Raw genomic sequence first — 13,807 nt, 5'->3', positions numbered from 1 at the left:
AAACATTTTTGTGGCCAAACCATAGACAAGTTCCCTTAATGCATTTTGTGTAAACACAGACCAAGTTTATTTTTCATCCATCTTTCATGTACATTCCTGTTCATACAGATATATTATCAAGTGTGCTACTACAACACATATACAGTAACATAAGCACTGCATTTCATAGTGGTACTGCAAATTACACAAAGTAATACAAAGACTACACCAGCATAGTCAATGCAAAAAAAACACAACATTTCATAACAAAACAAATGGAAAGTAATACTGCGACTTCATGGTTGTTGATGATAGCTGATGAAATGACACTCTTTATCCATACAACATAGCTGAATTCAAGTTTAAGTATGAAATATAATGGGAGTAAATGCATGCATTACACACACACAAATGTATATGTAAAATAAATCCTTCAATGAATCAGAATAATGAAACTGATACAGCAAAGAAATGGCAACGATTAAAGAAAATAACAAAACAAGTGCTTGACATTTTATCCAAACAATTGTATCTAACACTGTACAAAAGCAATGCTATATTTATTTGTAAAAGCATTTAAGAGGACAAGACCAGCAAAATCCTCATTTCAATATAAAACGTTGATCCAAGAACAGCACAAGACTCTTGCGGATATAATGCTACTGTATGATATTGATATGAAATTGAAGGATGATGATGACCAGCGAACAGCATCCAAAAATGCACGAGTTCACACTTAAAAGGATTGAAATGTGAATTTTTCTGCTGAATAAACAGACTGGGTAACTTGTAACACGTTATGCTTTTTCTTTAAGGTTTGTGATAGTAACTGTGAGAATATGGAAAGTGGCTATTGCACTTTTCCAAGTACATCATTGTGTTCCTCTGCTTATTTACCGACTACCTGAAGGAGTGCCTGAAGTGAACACTCCTTCGTTTCAGCTTCTCCGGGTTGTGGGATGCCATGTGGGAAAATTCTCGGAAGATGTCGAGGTATGTGGCGTCTCCTGATGAAGAAAACAACGGAAATAATGTTAAAAATGATGCCACTTCAGCACTTTGAACAGTCAAAACATCTAAATACTTAAAAGTAGAAGTACCAGAGTGTAGGAATACTCTGTTACAAGTAAAAGTCCTGCAATCAAAATATTACTCAAGTAAAAGTACAAAACTTTAAGCATCAAAATATACTTAAAAGTCCCAAAAGTAAAAGTACTCATTGTGCAGATTGGTCCATTTCAGAATTATATATATGATATGTTTTGATTAAATTATTGATTAATTAAAGTGTTCTCAAAGCTGGTAAAGGTGCAGCTAGTTTGAATGACTTTGTATATATACTGCAGGGTAGCTTGTGAATTTACTCCAGGTGGAACTAAAGTCTGATTTAAGAGTTGATTATATTATTAAACAAAATCTGCAAAGTAACTAAAGGTATTAAATACATTTAGTGGAGTAAAACCATTTACCTCTGAATTGTAGTTGGACAGAAGAAAACATTGAAATACTCAAGTAAAGTGCAAATAACTCTAAATGGTACTTCAGTACAGTGCTTGGGTAAATCGACTTAGTTACTTTACACCACTGCTTTTATATAAACACAAGCGATGAGGGGAAACAGAAAGCATAAGGAGCGCTGTGTAAGAAGAAGTCTAGTGAATAGAAACAGGCCGAGGCACCGTGAAGCTTTCTGCTTTCAACTTTACAAATTCTGAGCTTTTACTTTACTCGTGGCCATGGTAACCGCTCAATCCACAGGCGTAACAAAGGCAGTCAAACTCTTTGTGTCTCATGAGAGCTCCCAGGCTCGGCTAATTAAAAAAAGGAGGAATGAACATTCCTGGCTTTCCCTGTTTATGTGATGTGTGAGAAAGAGAAGCAGGGATCACCGAGTGCATCCTTAGATATGGCTTCATGGTAAAAACCCTGCAATAAGTACTTCAAAGTACACATCGTGGTTTATAAGACATACAGGAGGGAGATTTGAGTTTCAATATAATATGTACTTAGGAGCACTGTGCTGTACAGAAATTAAGGAATGGTTTATATTAGAACATTTTAACTTAAGTATTACATTTCATATATTTGTCGACACTTAATATACACTTGTAATGTGCACACGTGCTTCAATTGCATATTATTAATAACATTGTGTTTACAGTGATATTTTTGGAACAACATTATACATTATAAAGCAGTAACAATGGTCCAGTTTATCTACCTCAAAAAAGAGCCCAAGCCAGGAGAAAATGCAATTATAATGCGTTATAGTTTATATTTTTAAATTAAACCTTTATTTTTATATTTAAAGGGTCAAGGGCAACGTTTTTATATTTGAGCAACAGTCTACACAAAATTGTGGCTATATAATAGTGTCTAAGTAGAGCTTATATACATATTGAATGGTATATCCTATCCTACATTTTTGGGTTGAATCTTTCCAATATAACATTCTTTAAGAGGAATAGTACATGAATTAGTCTTTTGCTAATTTTGTGGGCATTTTTAATGCAGCAAGGGTACATTTTTGGCCACATTTTCTTGCTACAGTTTGTTTGCTGTTCCAAACTCCCTCTGGAAGGAACTTTGGGATTCTAGCCTTTGCAGACCATTGACATGCACAAAAAACTTTATAACACTCTCCAGGAAAGGGAAAACCCTAAAAGCATAATAGGGCCCCTTTAAGCGTTGACAAATACGTTAATTTAAAGTGGACCTATCATGCTATATTTGAATAATATAGTATAGGACCATACCTATATAAGGCATATTTATACTTTTTTTTTTTCAAAATACCAAACAGATCATGCATTTTAGCCATGCCTCATTTTGCTCAATTTGACATTTTTTAGCTCTGTTTTTGCAAGGGCTGATTCTGTGACAACAGCACCATCTACAGGCCTGGCATATGTACTACAGCGTCTCCAGCGCTTTCGAACGACAATGGCCGTGGCTGTCTCCTCCTGATTGGTGGAGTTGGCCCAATAGCCGTAGCGCCACTGTCCTGACGTCAGGACAGTGTTCAAATCTGGATCAGTTTTTATCAGATCCGTTGTAGCCCCTTTTTTAGAGATTTGGGTATGGAGGAAAATAGAGAGGGTTGTGTTTTCTGACACTTGGTGAGTTCCCTGGAACACCGGGGACACATATTCATGTATAAAAGACGTACAAAAGTGCATTTTGCATGATAGGTCCCCTTTAAAGAACATTTTCTTATATTTTATTGCAACTATATAGAGTTATATACACCGTTGTATAATTGCTATACAGTGCTCATACTGTAAATACAAAAAAAAATACTTTCTAACTCAAATGTTAATCTCTCTGCATAATGCACATTCTAATTGACTGAATAAATATGTTATAATTTCATGCTGTGGAAACCATATATATTGATTCATTGTTAGTGCAGCAGCTGTTCATGATGTTAGGAGTGTGTTAGTGCTGTTACATGTAGTGAAAGGTTGTTGAAGAAAAGAAGAAAGAAGCAAGGAAGCAAAAGGAGAGGACAGATTTTAGTCACATCTTCCATTTATTTTACTTTTAGAAGACACTGGGAGGGGTTATTGAACAACGAGGAGGAGTCAAAACCAAACATAAGTAGCAGTTAGTGTTAATATGCACAGGAACGTTCTTACAATATTCAAAGAAATGAACAGTTAACAGTCAGAGACAGAAAAGATACAAGAAAGTTGCATGTTAGAAGCAAGCAGTTAAAGTGTTAATAGTTTTTTTTGTTTATATACACAACAGTCAGCAGACACATCGTACTGTACAACACATAATCCTTCAATGGCTTGATGCAAATCATCGTCCGGTCAGTGACATCGTCTGTAAGCTACCACATCGAGTACTGCACAAAATAAGAGAAGGCTGGATTTTCAAAGTGCTTTCATTTGTTCACTGACAAGCAAGAAAGGGGAGTGAGCTGCTCTATTTGTCAGCGCTACGTCTCTGCTACACGGCTAAGACCTGTGTGTGTCTTAGCAAACTTAAGTTAGGGACTGTATGACATTATTAGGGGGGTAGGAGTCAGAAAAGTCGTTTTTCCCTTTCAAATTCAACACAAAATGTACATTAGTTTCAATGGAATCAATGCGTTTTAGTGGGTTCATTTGTGAGACAGGAGTGCACTGAGTTCAACTTTGGTGAACTAGCAAAATGATGTTCTCTATTAAGAGAACAGGGCTCATACTGAAGCTTATTAGACATGTTGCACCATCAACTCTGATTTAAACTCCTTTGTTGGAGTAAAAAGACTGCCTTAAAAATAATTGGTTGCACACAGTAATGAGACAGGAAACTGTGTGATCTTATTCTCCTATTAGCGACTGAGCTAACGAGCCGCTAAGTGAGAGATGGCAAGTGATGTTTTTTTTCTTCCGATCTGGTCTTTTATTGAATGAAATAATATAAAATTGTGGTAAAGAAAAATGTCAGCAGTTAGCTCTCCCTTGCCATGTACTATTGTAACTGTGCCTTTATTTAATCATTTTCTTGCAGGATTCAGTATAAACCAATATGTTATACTCTTAAAGGTGGGGTAGGTAAGTTTGAGAAACCGGCTCGAGATACACTTTTTGTTATATTCCATGGAATGCTCTTAACATCCCGATAGCAATGAATATCTGAAGTGCTTTGACAAAAAATCCATAAAAAAATGTCATCTGTGGAAGCCGTAGTACTGTAAAAAGCACGACCAATCATTTTAGCCGGCCCGGCTAAAATAACTGGATGGCCTACCTGCCTGTCAGCCTTCCATCTGTGCACAAACTTATCTCGTGCCCTCATTGGTCATGTGCGCGTTCGTGTGTGTTGGAGGAGGGGCTCTGTAAGGAAGTGGCAGATTTTCTCCGGTTGTGTATTTTCAAATTCTAGCGATCTCGAGCCGGTTTCTCAAACTTACCTACCCCACCTTTAAGCAGTGACTCTGATCATACTTAGATTCATGGTTTGATTAAAAAGCGAAATAAAAGGTTCAGCCAACCACCCAATTATTTGTCATACAGTCCCTTTGGATTCATGGCCTACCATAAGAAAGAAAATGGTCATATCAAAGAAGAAAACACTTGCTGGCACTCTGAAAAACTGTCTGTGGTCTTTGGTTAACCAAACCTCAACAGTCCATAGCATCTGTCAAAGACGAGCAACATCTTTGGGGACAATATTTGTCTTTAGGCTAATTTAAACTCAGAAAACACGTTCTGGATCACTGCTACTAACTGTAGGTTATCAAAAGAGTGAAACAAAGGGTAATCGACAGACTTTGCTTCATTTCAGAGCGTAAACGAGATGATTAAATAACGTTGTAGGCAGCGGCCAATGGTCATTGTCAGCTTTTTGCACTATCCAGCCAACGTAAGAGAGGGGCGTTCAGTCCGTTTGCATCTATTTCTGTCATGAATGTCATTCCATGCACTGTTGTCATGATTTGGCAGTATATAATATGGACATCAACATTATCCAACAATATTAAAATGTCAAATATTCACATACACTGGGCACACAAGTAAAGAAAAGCAACAGGAAGATCTGGGCAACAGCCACCCATGCATTATAAACAAAGAACACATCTAATGTATGCTTAATCGTGATACTTTAGAACACAATGATCAGACATTTTAACATATACATACTGTTTATAAACAGTAATACTTGTTAGTTTAATGTGATTCATAAAAAAAAGTCCATCTTACACTGCAGTTTGTACTCCAAGAGATGATATATTATCGAGTGTTGGCTCTCCTTCTCACCATGAGAATATAATACTTGAGCTGTGTGTGTGTGTGTGTGTGTGTGTGTGTGTGTGTGTGTGTGTGTGTGTGTGTGTGTGTGTGTGTGTGTGTGTGTGTGTGTGTGTGTGTGTGTGTGTGTGTGCACGCTCAGCAAAATAAGATCTACCAAAATATATCCAGCTTAAAAAAATACTTTGATTATCTGTACTGAAATCATCATTGCACTATTGCTCTGGACGCTTTGTCATGATTAAAAGCATTATAACTTATTCCTAAGGAGAACAAAAAACTAGATTGAAATCACTGTTGGTAAGAAAAAGTGCATAATTCTGCTTTTAATAAATCATAAAAGCTTTGTAAGAGGAATGATCTTTCTGCAGTGATCTTCTACTCTCAGTCACAGTTATCTCAGCCTCACAGTTTCCCCTCATAATGCAAACACAACACTACCTTTCACCATGAACACACAAACTACTGATCCTCAGGTTATTAAGGCCCCGGCCACACGAGGACGATAACGCTCATATCCGCTACAGTTCTCTATCATATAGACGGTTAGGGCACACAAGGCCGACATGGAAACGCATAAAACGATAACAGAAGGGTAACCATGGCAACCATGCACGGGAAGTCTTCTTCGCTGCTTTTGTGGTAGGAGTACAGCGCCACTTACAGGCCCGGCATATGTACTACAGCGTCTCCAGCGCTTTCGAGCGGTCTCGTGTGAACGGACACGTTTCTGGTGCCTGTTGCGTGTGGACGGAAGACTTTTTTGATATCGATTTCGGTCCGTTTGCGTTATCGTCCTCGTGTGGCTCCAGCCTAAAACTGAACAGATCTCAGATTGAATCGCTCATGAACAGGCAGTGGTGGATAGTAACCAAGTACATTTACTCGAGTACTTTACTAAAGTATAATTTTACCTGAGTATTCCCAGTTTATGCTACTTTATACTTAGTACATTTTAGAAGCCAATATTGTACTTTTTACTCCACTAAATGTATCTAACAGCTTTCAGATACTAGTGACCTTTAAGATTATTAGCTATCACAAAATATAAATGAGTTATCAAATAAGCTTTGACATATATTTATAGATCAAGATATCCAGCAGAAGTGTATAATTCCCAATTACCAGCTGTGGTAAACAAACAAACACATCAATAATCATAATCCAGTTACTTAATACAACTCAACGGGCGAATACGCATAGGGAGTACTTTTACTTTGGTATTTTAAGTATATTTAGATGCCGATAGTTTTGTACTTCTACTTGTAACGGATTTTTTTAACAATTTGATATTGCTGTTTTTTAAGTAAAACATCGGAGTAGTTTTTCCACCACTGTGAATTGATTGTTCTTTCCTCTATGAGACACATTTTAGATTATTCCTCTAATTAATCAGCGCTACTCATAATGTGTAGTTACCACGGGGTCAAGCCGCTGATTCCTGAAGTAATTTCTCCCATTCTGTATTCCCATTTTATTTCCTTTTTACACAATATCCCCTAAAGATCTAAGCCATGACCATCAGTTTGAATTATCTCTGTTTCCTTTCTGATAAATCCTGTGTTGTCCGTCCTTTTTGTCAATCAAACAGCTCTTAATACTACAATACCCATGAGCCTCAGCCACCAATACCGGGCTAAAGAGACAAAAGAGAGCGATAGTGAATTTGAAATGGAAACAAATGATGGGTCCATAGCGGCTGAAATCTTCTAAAAGGGATTCCAAAAATAAAAAGCGAGCTAAAAGCAAATCTGAGTTTAAGCTCTGTGATTGGATGTTTCTTGCGTAGTTAACTTTGACCCAAAAGTTGTATATTTTTTCAACGTTTTACATAAGAACTGTACTGATGATTTAAGCAGGATTTTAGTGCTGATTGACGCGTCAGAAGTCGTCCCTTTTGATTGCCTTTTAGTCAGAACAAAAGCGCCCCAAATATCTGAAATCTGATGAAATAAACTTGTTTGTAGAAGCAAACCGTGGCAGGTCTTTGGTTCAGAGCACACTGTAGCATTGAACAACTCAAAATAAAGGGCAAAGTTGTTTCTAAATACACCGTTGATGTGGTTTGTTGACAGTAGTGCTGCTGGACGTCTCTAACCCTTCCCTGGCAGTGACTTCTCCACCATGTTGTGTTAATGCTGTGTTCATGTCGGCAGCTGAATCAAATCTGACATCATTAGAGGAGGTTAATACTGAGTTAGTGGGTGATCCTAAGTGATAATCTGACTGCGATTGTTTAAAGTCAGTTGTGTATGGTTCTGATGTAGAGAGGAAGGTAATCTAGTGAGGAAACAAGTGAAGGAAACACCTGCTTGTTTTTGTGTGTTTACTGGCACCCCCTGCACTGCTTTTACTGTAGTTTGAACCTGAGTTCTGATCCTAGCACTCGGCTATAGTGAGACAGATAAACTCCTGAATGCACTTCTTATACTGCTGCTCAGTGGGGCTGCTGATGGGGTAATGACCTGGCTGTCCAAAGGGTCCCTCCGACTCCCGCATCTCCTCGTTCATCCGGGCCAGACGCAGCCTGGAGATACAGAGGAAAGGGTGTTAAAACTATCAAAGCTGGAGAGTGAAAATGGTACGGTCTGCTTTGTACACCTTTTTTGAGTTACATATAAAGAAACAAACGCAAACAATAAAACAGCACTGCTCCTATCTCAACTGGGTATACATGTTTTCAATATTTCACTGAAAACACAGCCTGAAGTTAAGAAAGAAAGTGTGTTAAAATCCATCATAGCTGGAGTGTAAAGCAATAAAAAGTGTTTTTATATAAATTATTATAAAATGGTGTGTAATTGAAAGGTTTGTGTACACCCATCTTACTGTACATGTTTAATTTACTTTTTGAGGGGGAAATAAAGAAAGAAATTATATTTGGACGCATTTTTGGAATACAGTTTTTGCCACACTTTTCCAAAAAGTTATCTGTTAAACGCGTGTTTAAATTGTTCGAATATTTCACTGTAAACACAGCCTGAAGATCTATTTGTTTATTCCACACATGGCAATTATTATAAAACAAACCGTGTACACTTTTTTTGTAGTAGAAGAAAAGTCTTGGATAAGAAGGAAGGGCTGTTACATCCATCAAAGATGAAGGGGTTAAAAGAAAATGAACATACAGTGTGACTATATCCGCGTTGGCTTGTTGCACAGCTATACTCAAAGGGTCCTGGCCATCTTCATCTTCATCGTTCTGTGTCGCACCTCTTTTCAGGAATAAACACACCTGCCTGGAAAAACCAGAGAAACAGAGATCATTACAGCAAACACACATTCAGACGGATCGATTGACATTAAGAAATATAAATAAGATATTGCAAAAGACAAGTGACAATTTGTGAATGTAAAATGCAGATATACCTTCAGGAGATTAGCAGATGTTATTTATGTTATGTTAAGTAGGTAAGAGTAAGTCAATGATGTAATGTGTTACAGGTCTTTTCTGATTTGAGTGAAAAAGCCAAATATTGTCATATAGCGGGACCCTACTATGAACCTCGTCGCCTTGCCAAAGAGGCACACACACACTGGGAAACTGGACTATGTATTCCTTAAAGGTCACCTATTATGCAAAATCCACTTTTTCATGTCTTTTATAATAATAATAATAATAATAAATGGAATTTATAAAGCGCCTGTTTTCTACATCAACATGTGTCCCCTCTGTGGAAAGAGATTCTGAAAGTTTCAGGAAAAAAGATTCTCTCACTTTTTGTCCTGATCCATTTATATAAAAACCTGTCTGAAAATGAGCTGATCAGATTTTGGCCACTTTATGATGTCATAATGATTTTTTTGGCTTGTGTAACCATTAGCCAATCACCAACCAAGGTAACCCCCCCCCCCCCCCCCCCCCCCCCACCTTATCACCTGAATCTCTTCCTAGAGCACCATTAGGCGCGTTCACACCGGAGTACTTTAACCCGTACTTTTCCTGTATTCTAGGGACTTTAATAATAATAATACATTTAATTTCCAAGCGCTTTTTCAGGTGCGCAAAGACGCTTTTCAGTGGTGATAAAACGAGATATAATAGAATAAAGATATTAAAACAGCAACACAACATAATTCACATATTAAAAGCCAGTCTGAAGATTTAAAAGACTACATTTCCCATGGCGCCAGCAATTTAAGAGACACAGATATGGGCAACCTGTGTAGAAGACACTGTCGAGACACAGGTTTTTTAACAGTTAGCGTACATTACACAACGTAAAAGAAAGAAAGACGATCTAAGTTGGTTTATTATTTTATTTGAATTTTGCAGCTTGTGTTTTGATTGATATAATGTTGGATCCTAAAAAATGAATTCATAAAACAAAGGGAGGCTTTAAAAAGGATGTGAGAGTGATTGAGATATTATTATGTCCTATAGTAGGTACGCTCAAACTGTCAATGCAACAGAGTATGATGCTGGGCGTGCCTTCAATAAAGCAACATGATCAATATTATTCTGAAGTGGGTCATTTTGCCACTCTGACTCACCCCGTGTGTCCCAGATACGTGGCGTGGTGCAGCGGGCCCCTCCCCCTCGCGTCCCGCTGGTTGACGTCAGCAGCGTTCTGCAGCAGGAACTCACAGGCGATCAGTGAACCCTGAAATAACATCACAACACCCGTTAGCTTCAAGCTGACAACCAGGTATTGACCTGGGGGGGGTAGAAGAAAAACAGATATGCAACACACTCCCAGCTGCTGGTGGGAGTTTCTCGCACCGGAGCAATTTTTGACCATTTTGAAGGGGATTTCACTTTAAATAGTTAATCATAACTCTCCTCTTGGTTTTAGTAATAATAACAATGTTGTATTGTACCAAGATATATGGGTATTTATAACTTCATCACAGTTGGAAGTGAGGTACAAGTCTCATCACAATCAAACTTTCCCTTTTTGTTGTCATATTCACGTTTTAATGTTCAATAATGATTTTGTTGTCATTTGTTGGATTATTTATTTCTTTAAATTACCTAGAATTAATTATGTATGTTATAATTATGAGTTAAATGCATCTATTAGACATACAACGGAATAGCCCTCCATTTGAAATATTTTCCGTATTGTCAAAAGCTCTTTTTTTAGATTTTGCCTATCTTACTTTGTTTAACATCTGGAGGTCAATGTGGATCTGTTTTGACCGACTCTCTACACTCAGGCCCGTTTCTCAATGTCGAGTATACCTGCTGCAGAGCCACTATTTCAAGTATACTACGTCATCGAGTGGCGCCGAATGCTGGGCATTTAACATGCATTTAAACAGTCAAATAATGGTCAACAGAGTTTGAGATATCCTGACTGGTATTCTCTATTAAAGGTCAAGCTAAAAAAAATAATGCATCCTACATTTCCCACAATGCAACCTTACTTTAGACTACAAAATGTACATTGCATTTCACCATATCCAACTGGTCAAAGCCAACCAACTTGTAGCAGGTTGAGAACCGCTCATGACTGACCTTCATGTGCGTAAGAGCTTTAAGATTCTTATTCTGTCACTGAACATTTACTATATCACAGCCGGACGTCTCCTGTGTGACTCATTCAGCTCATCTGACTCACCCCGATGACGGCCTGGATGAGGGGCGTCTTCCCTTCGTCTTCGTCGTTCACCAGGTTGACGTCGGCCCCGTGAGCGAGCGCTTCAGCCATGATGGGCAGGTTTCGGGCTTTGGAGGCTTTGCAGAGCAGCGCCCCGGGGGGCAGCTCCCTGAGGTCCTCGGGGTCCGACGTCTCAGGCTCCGCCTCCCCGCTCGAGTCCTCCGACACCTCGCATTCTGAGGAGAGAGGGAGGGGAGTGTGTACTTATTTCATATTCTAATATCCAAAATACCATCTGATACCTCTCCCTTTATCAAGATTTCTTACAATTATACAAAATAAACAGAAATATTTAGAATGAACCAGAGGAACAGGAAACTATATGAAAGTAAATGACAGGATAAACTTTAAATATAGTAAAACTAAGTCAAATTAAATATCCCATGCTTATTTATTGTCTTATAGAATAATTAGGGAGGTCTTACTTAATCAGATTTACATTAATGAAGGTAAAACTATGCAAAAATGAAAAATACCTTCACTAATAAATATCGTGTTTAAAATAAAAATATATATTTTGAAAACTATTATCTTTTTGAAGTTCAAAATTAGATAATATTATTCAAAATAAATCCCAAAATGTCCTGTAGTTTTCAGGTATGTTTTCATAAAAGATGGTTTTACTGGAATAACAAGAAGCAGTGTAAATACATTTTGAAATTTAACAAAGAAAAAAATAACCGGGTAGCATTTATGAATGACTTTAAATTATACTTCTTTTACCATATTTACAAAAAGTAAGTCGAAACTTTTTTCCAGCATAAATGATTATTCCAAAAAGCTATTCCAGGTAAAACAGAAACAATATTCCTTTGAGAAAGAGCACAGATCTTACAATAAGTGTTAAGGCACTTTTTCTGCTCTGCCACATCAGTTGAAGGAAAATTAAAACTTCAAAATTCAAAACCCTTTATAGACATCAGAAAGTGATTCCTCTCCGTGGACTCACCCTCGGTGACGCTGCCCACCACCGATCCGAACACCAGGATGTCCGAGCTGCCGTCGGTGCTTCCTCCCAAACCGCTGTCACTGCTGAGGCCTGCGGGACCAGGAGGCGCCACAACACGGACACATTACTTCCTCTGTCTCTTTCTCACTCATCAATACAGTTTAAAGGTCACCTATTATGCAAAATCCACTTGTTCATGTATACATCAACATGTGTCCCCTCTGTGTAAAGAGATTCAGAACGTTTCAGTTTTCACTTTTTGTCCTGATCCATTTATATAAAAACCTGTCTGAAAATGAGCTGATCAGATTTTGGCCACTTTATGATGTAATCACGATGTTTTGTCTTGTGTAACCATTAGCCAATCACCAACCAAGGTAACCCCCCCCCCACCTTATCACCTGAATCTCCTCTTATGCCCCTTTCACACCGGCGCTTTTCCAGCTCCTGCTGGGAGCTAGAGCCTGAAAAGCGCCGGTTTTTCCTGTTCACACCGCAGCGGCGGCGCGTCATAGCTCCGGAATGCGGTTCACTTCCAGCTCCAAAAAATTGTCGGTCCAGAGGCAAGAGCTTCGGAGCTATGACGCGGCGTCGCTTACGTCTCTTACGTCGAGGCGTGCAGGAAACCTTACTTTGACCATCCGTTCGCTGTTATTGATCATTGTGGAGATACATGGGCTGTACAGGTTGTCATGTCCGACTATCAGAAGTAGAATCATAATGAAAAATACGCCGGTAAAATGTGCCTGTAGAAAACGGCTTAGCAAGTAGTCAGTTTAGCTTCGGTTGCTATGCTAACATCACCCATGTTATACCAGAGAAACTTTCATAACAGCGTTGTGATGCCAAACAGCGTCAATTCAGACTGACACACATTCACTTAAGGGGAACTGGGGATATGTATCAGCTGCTTGTGTGACAGTCAGACAGTGAATACTTTAGAGCCGTGTGAGCTAACCCGGAGCTAACGGGAGAATAAACTCCCGTGGAAGTGCAGCCAGCACTGCAGCGGTCGGTAAATGCCGCTGAAACACATTAATAAACAATGAACCACGGCACTCTGGAGAAAAGTATAAGGTTGGAGAAGTCGTTATTTAATTTAATCTGGCTTCGTATGATTAAAAGCAACACGACCCGACGCAGTCCCCGGCCCGTTGTTGTTGTGGGAGAAAATCAGCGACGTAAACTGTGACGTCATGACGCAGCAGCGGCAGCTCTGGGCAGTGTGAACAGAGCGGGAGCTGAAAAGGGAAACGGGAGCTGAACCAGAAAAGCTCTCGCGAGGAGCTAGAAAGTGAAAAGCGCCGGTGTGAAAGCCGCACTAGAGCACCATTGTGTTCTTTTTAACCAAATATCTCTCAGAGGGGCGTGGGGAGGGGCTCCTTATTTTCATCCAAAGTAACAGACAGAGAATCAGCACTTTTGAAACAGGGCTGAAACAGAGGGGATTATGGGATGCTGCAATGATCTGTCTGGTGTTTGGAGCCAAACACTTCAGAGACATGTTTTGTATTTATCTGAGACCTATAATA

General features: G+C 38.8%; 1 protein-coding gene across 2 annotated transcripts in view; it reads right to left on the bottom strand.

Moving 5' to 3' along the window:
* Positions 1 to 39: 39 nt before the first annotated feature.
* LOC117483512 (arf-GAP with coiled-coil, ANK repeat and PH domain-containing protein 3-like) overlaps positions 40 to 13,807 on the bottom strand; it is a 90,482-nt gene continuing 76,714 nt past the window's right edge. The window contains exons 20-25 of one of the 2 annotated variants that reach the window (XM_034131871.1): positions 12,276 to 12,374; positions 11,288 to 11,502; positions 10,218 to 10,327; positions 8,852 to 8,962; positions 8,189 to 8,250; positions 40 to 986 (exon numbers count right to left, since the gene is read on the bottom strand). In XM_034131871.1, the coding sequence (XP_033987762.1) occupies positions 880 to 986; positions 8,189 to 8,250; positions 8,852 to 8,962; positions 10,218 to 10,327; positions 11,288 to 11,502; positions 12,276 to 12,374 (704 nt within the window). In that variant the 3' untranslated portion in view covers positions 40 to 879. The remainder of the gene's footprint in view (positions 987 to 8,188; positions 8,251 to 8,851; positions 8,963 to 10,217; positions 10,328 to 11,287; positions 11,503 to 12,275; positions 12,375 to 13,807) is intronic. The other variant, XM_034131872.1, reaches the window with a different exon arrangement.

Source organism: Trematomus bernacchii, unplaced genomic scaffold (genome assembly GCF_902827165.1).
Source record: "Trematomus bernacchii unplaced genomic scaffold, fTreBer1.1, whole genome shotgun sequence".
Lineage (NCBI taxonomy): Eukaryota > Metazoa > Chordata > Actinopteri > Perciformes > Nototheniidae > Trematomus > Trematomus bernacchii.
Note: the sequence above shows the minus strand (reverse complement) of the source record. Positions and strands in the feature narration are given on the sequence as shown.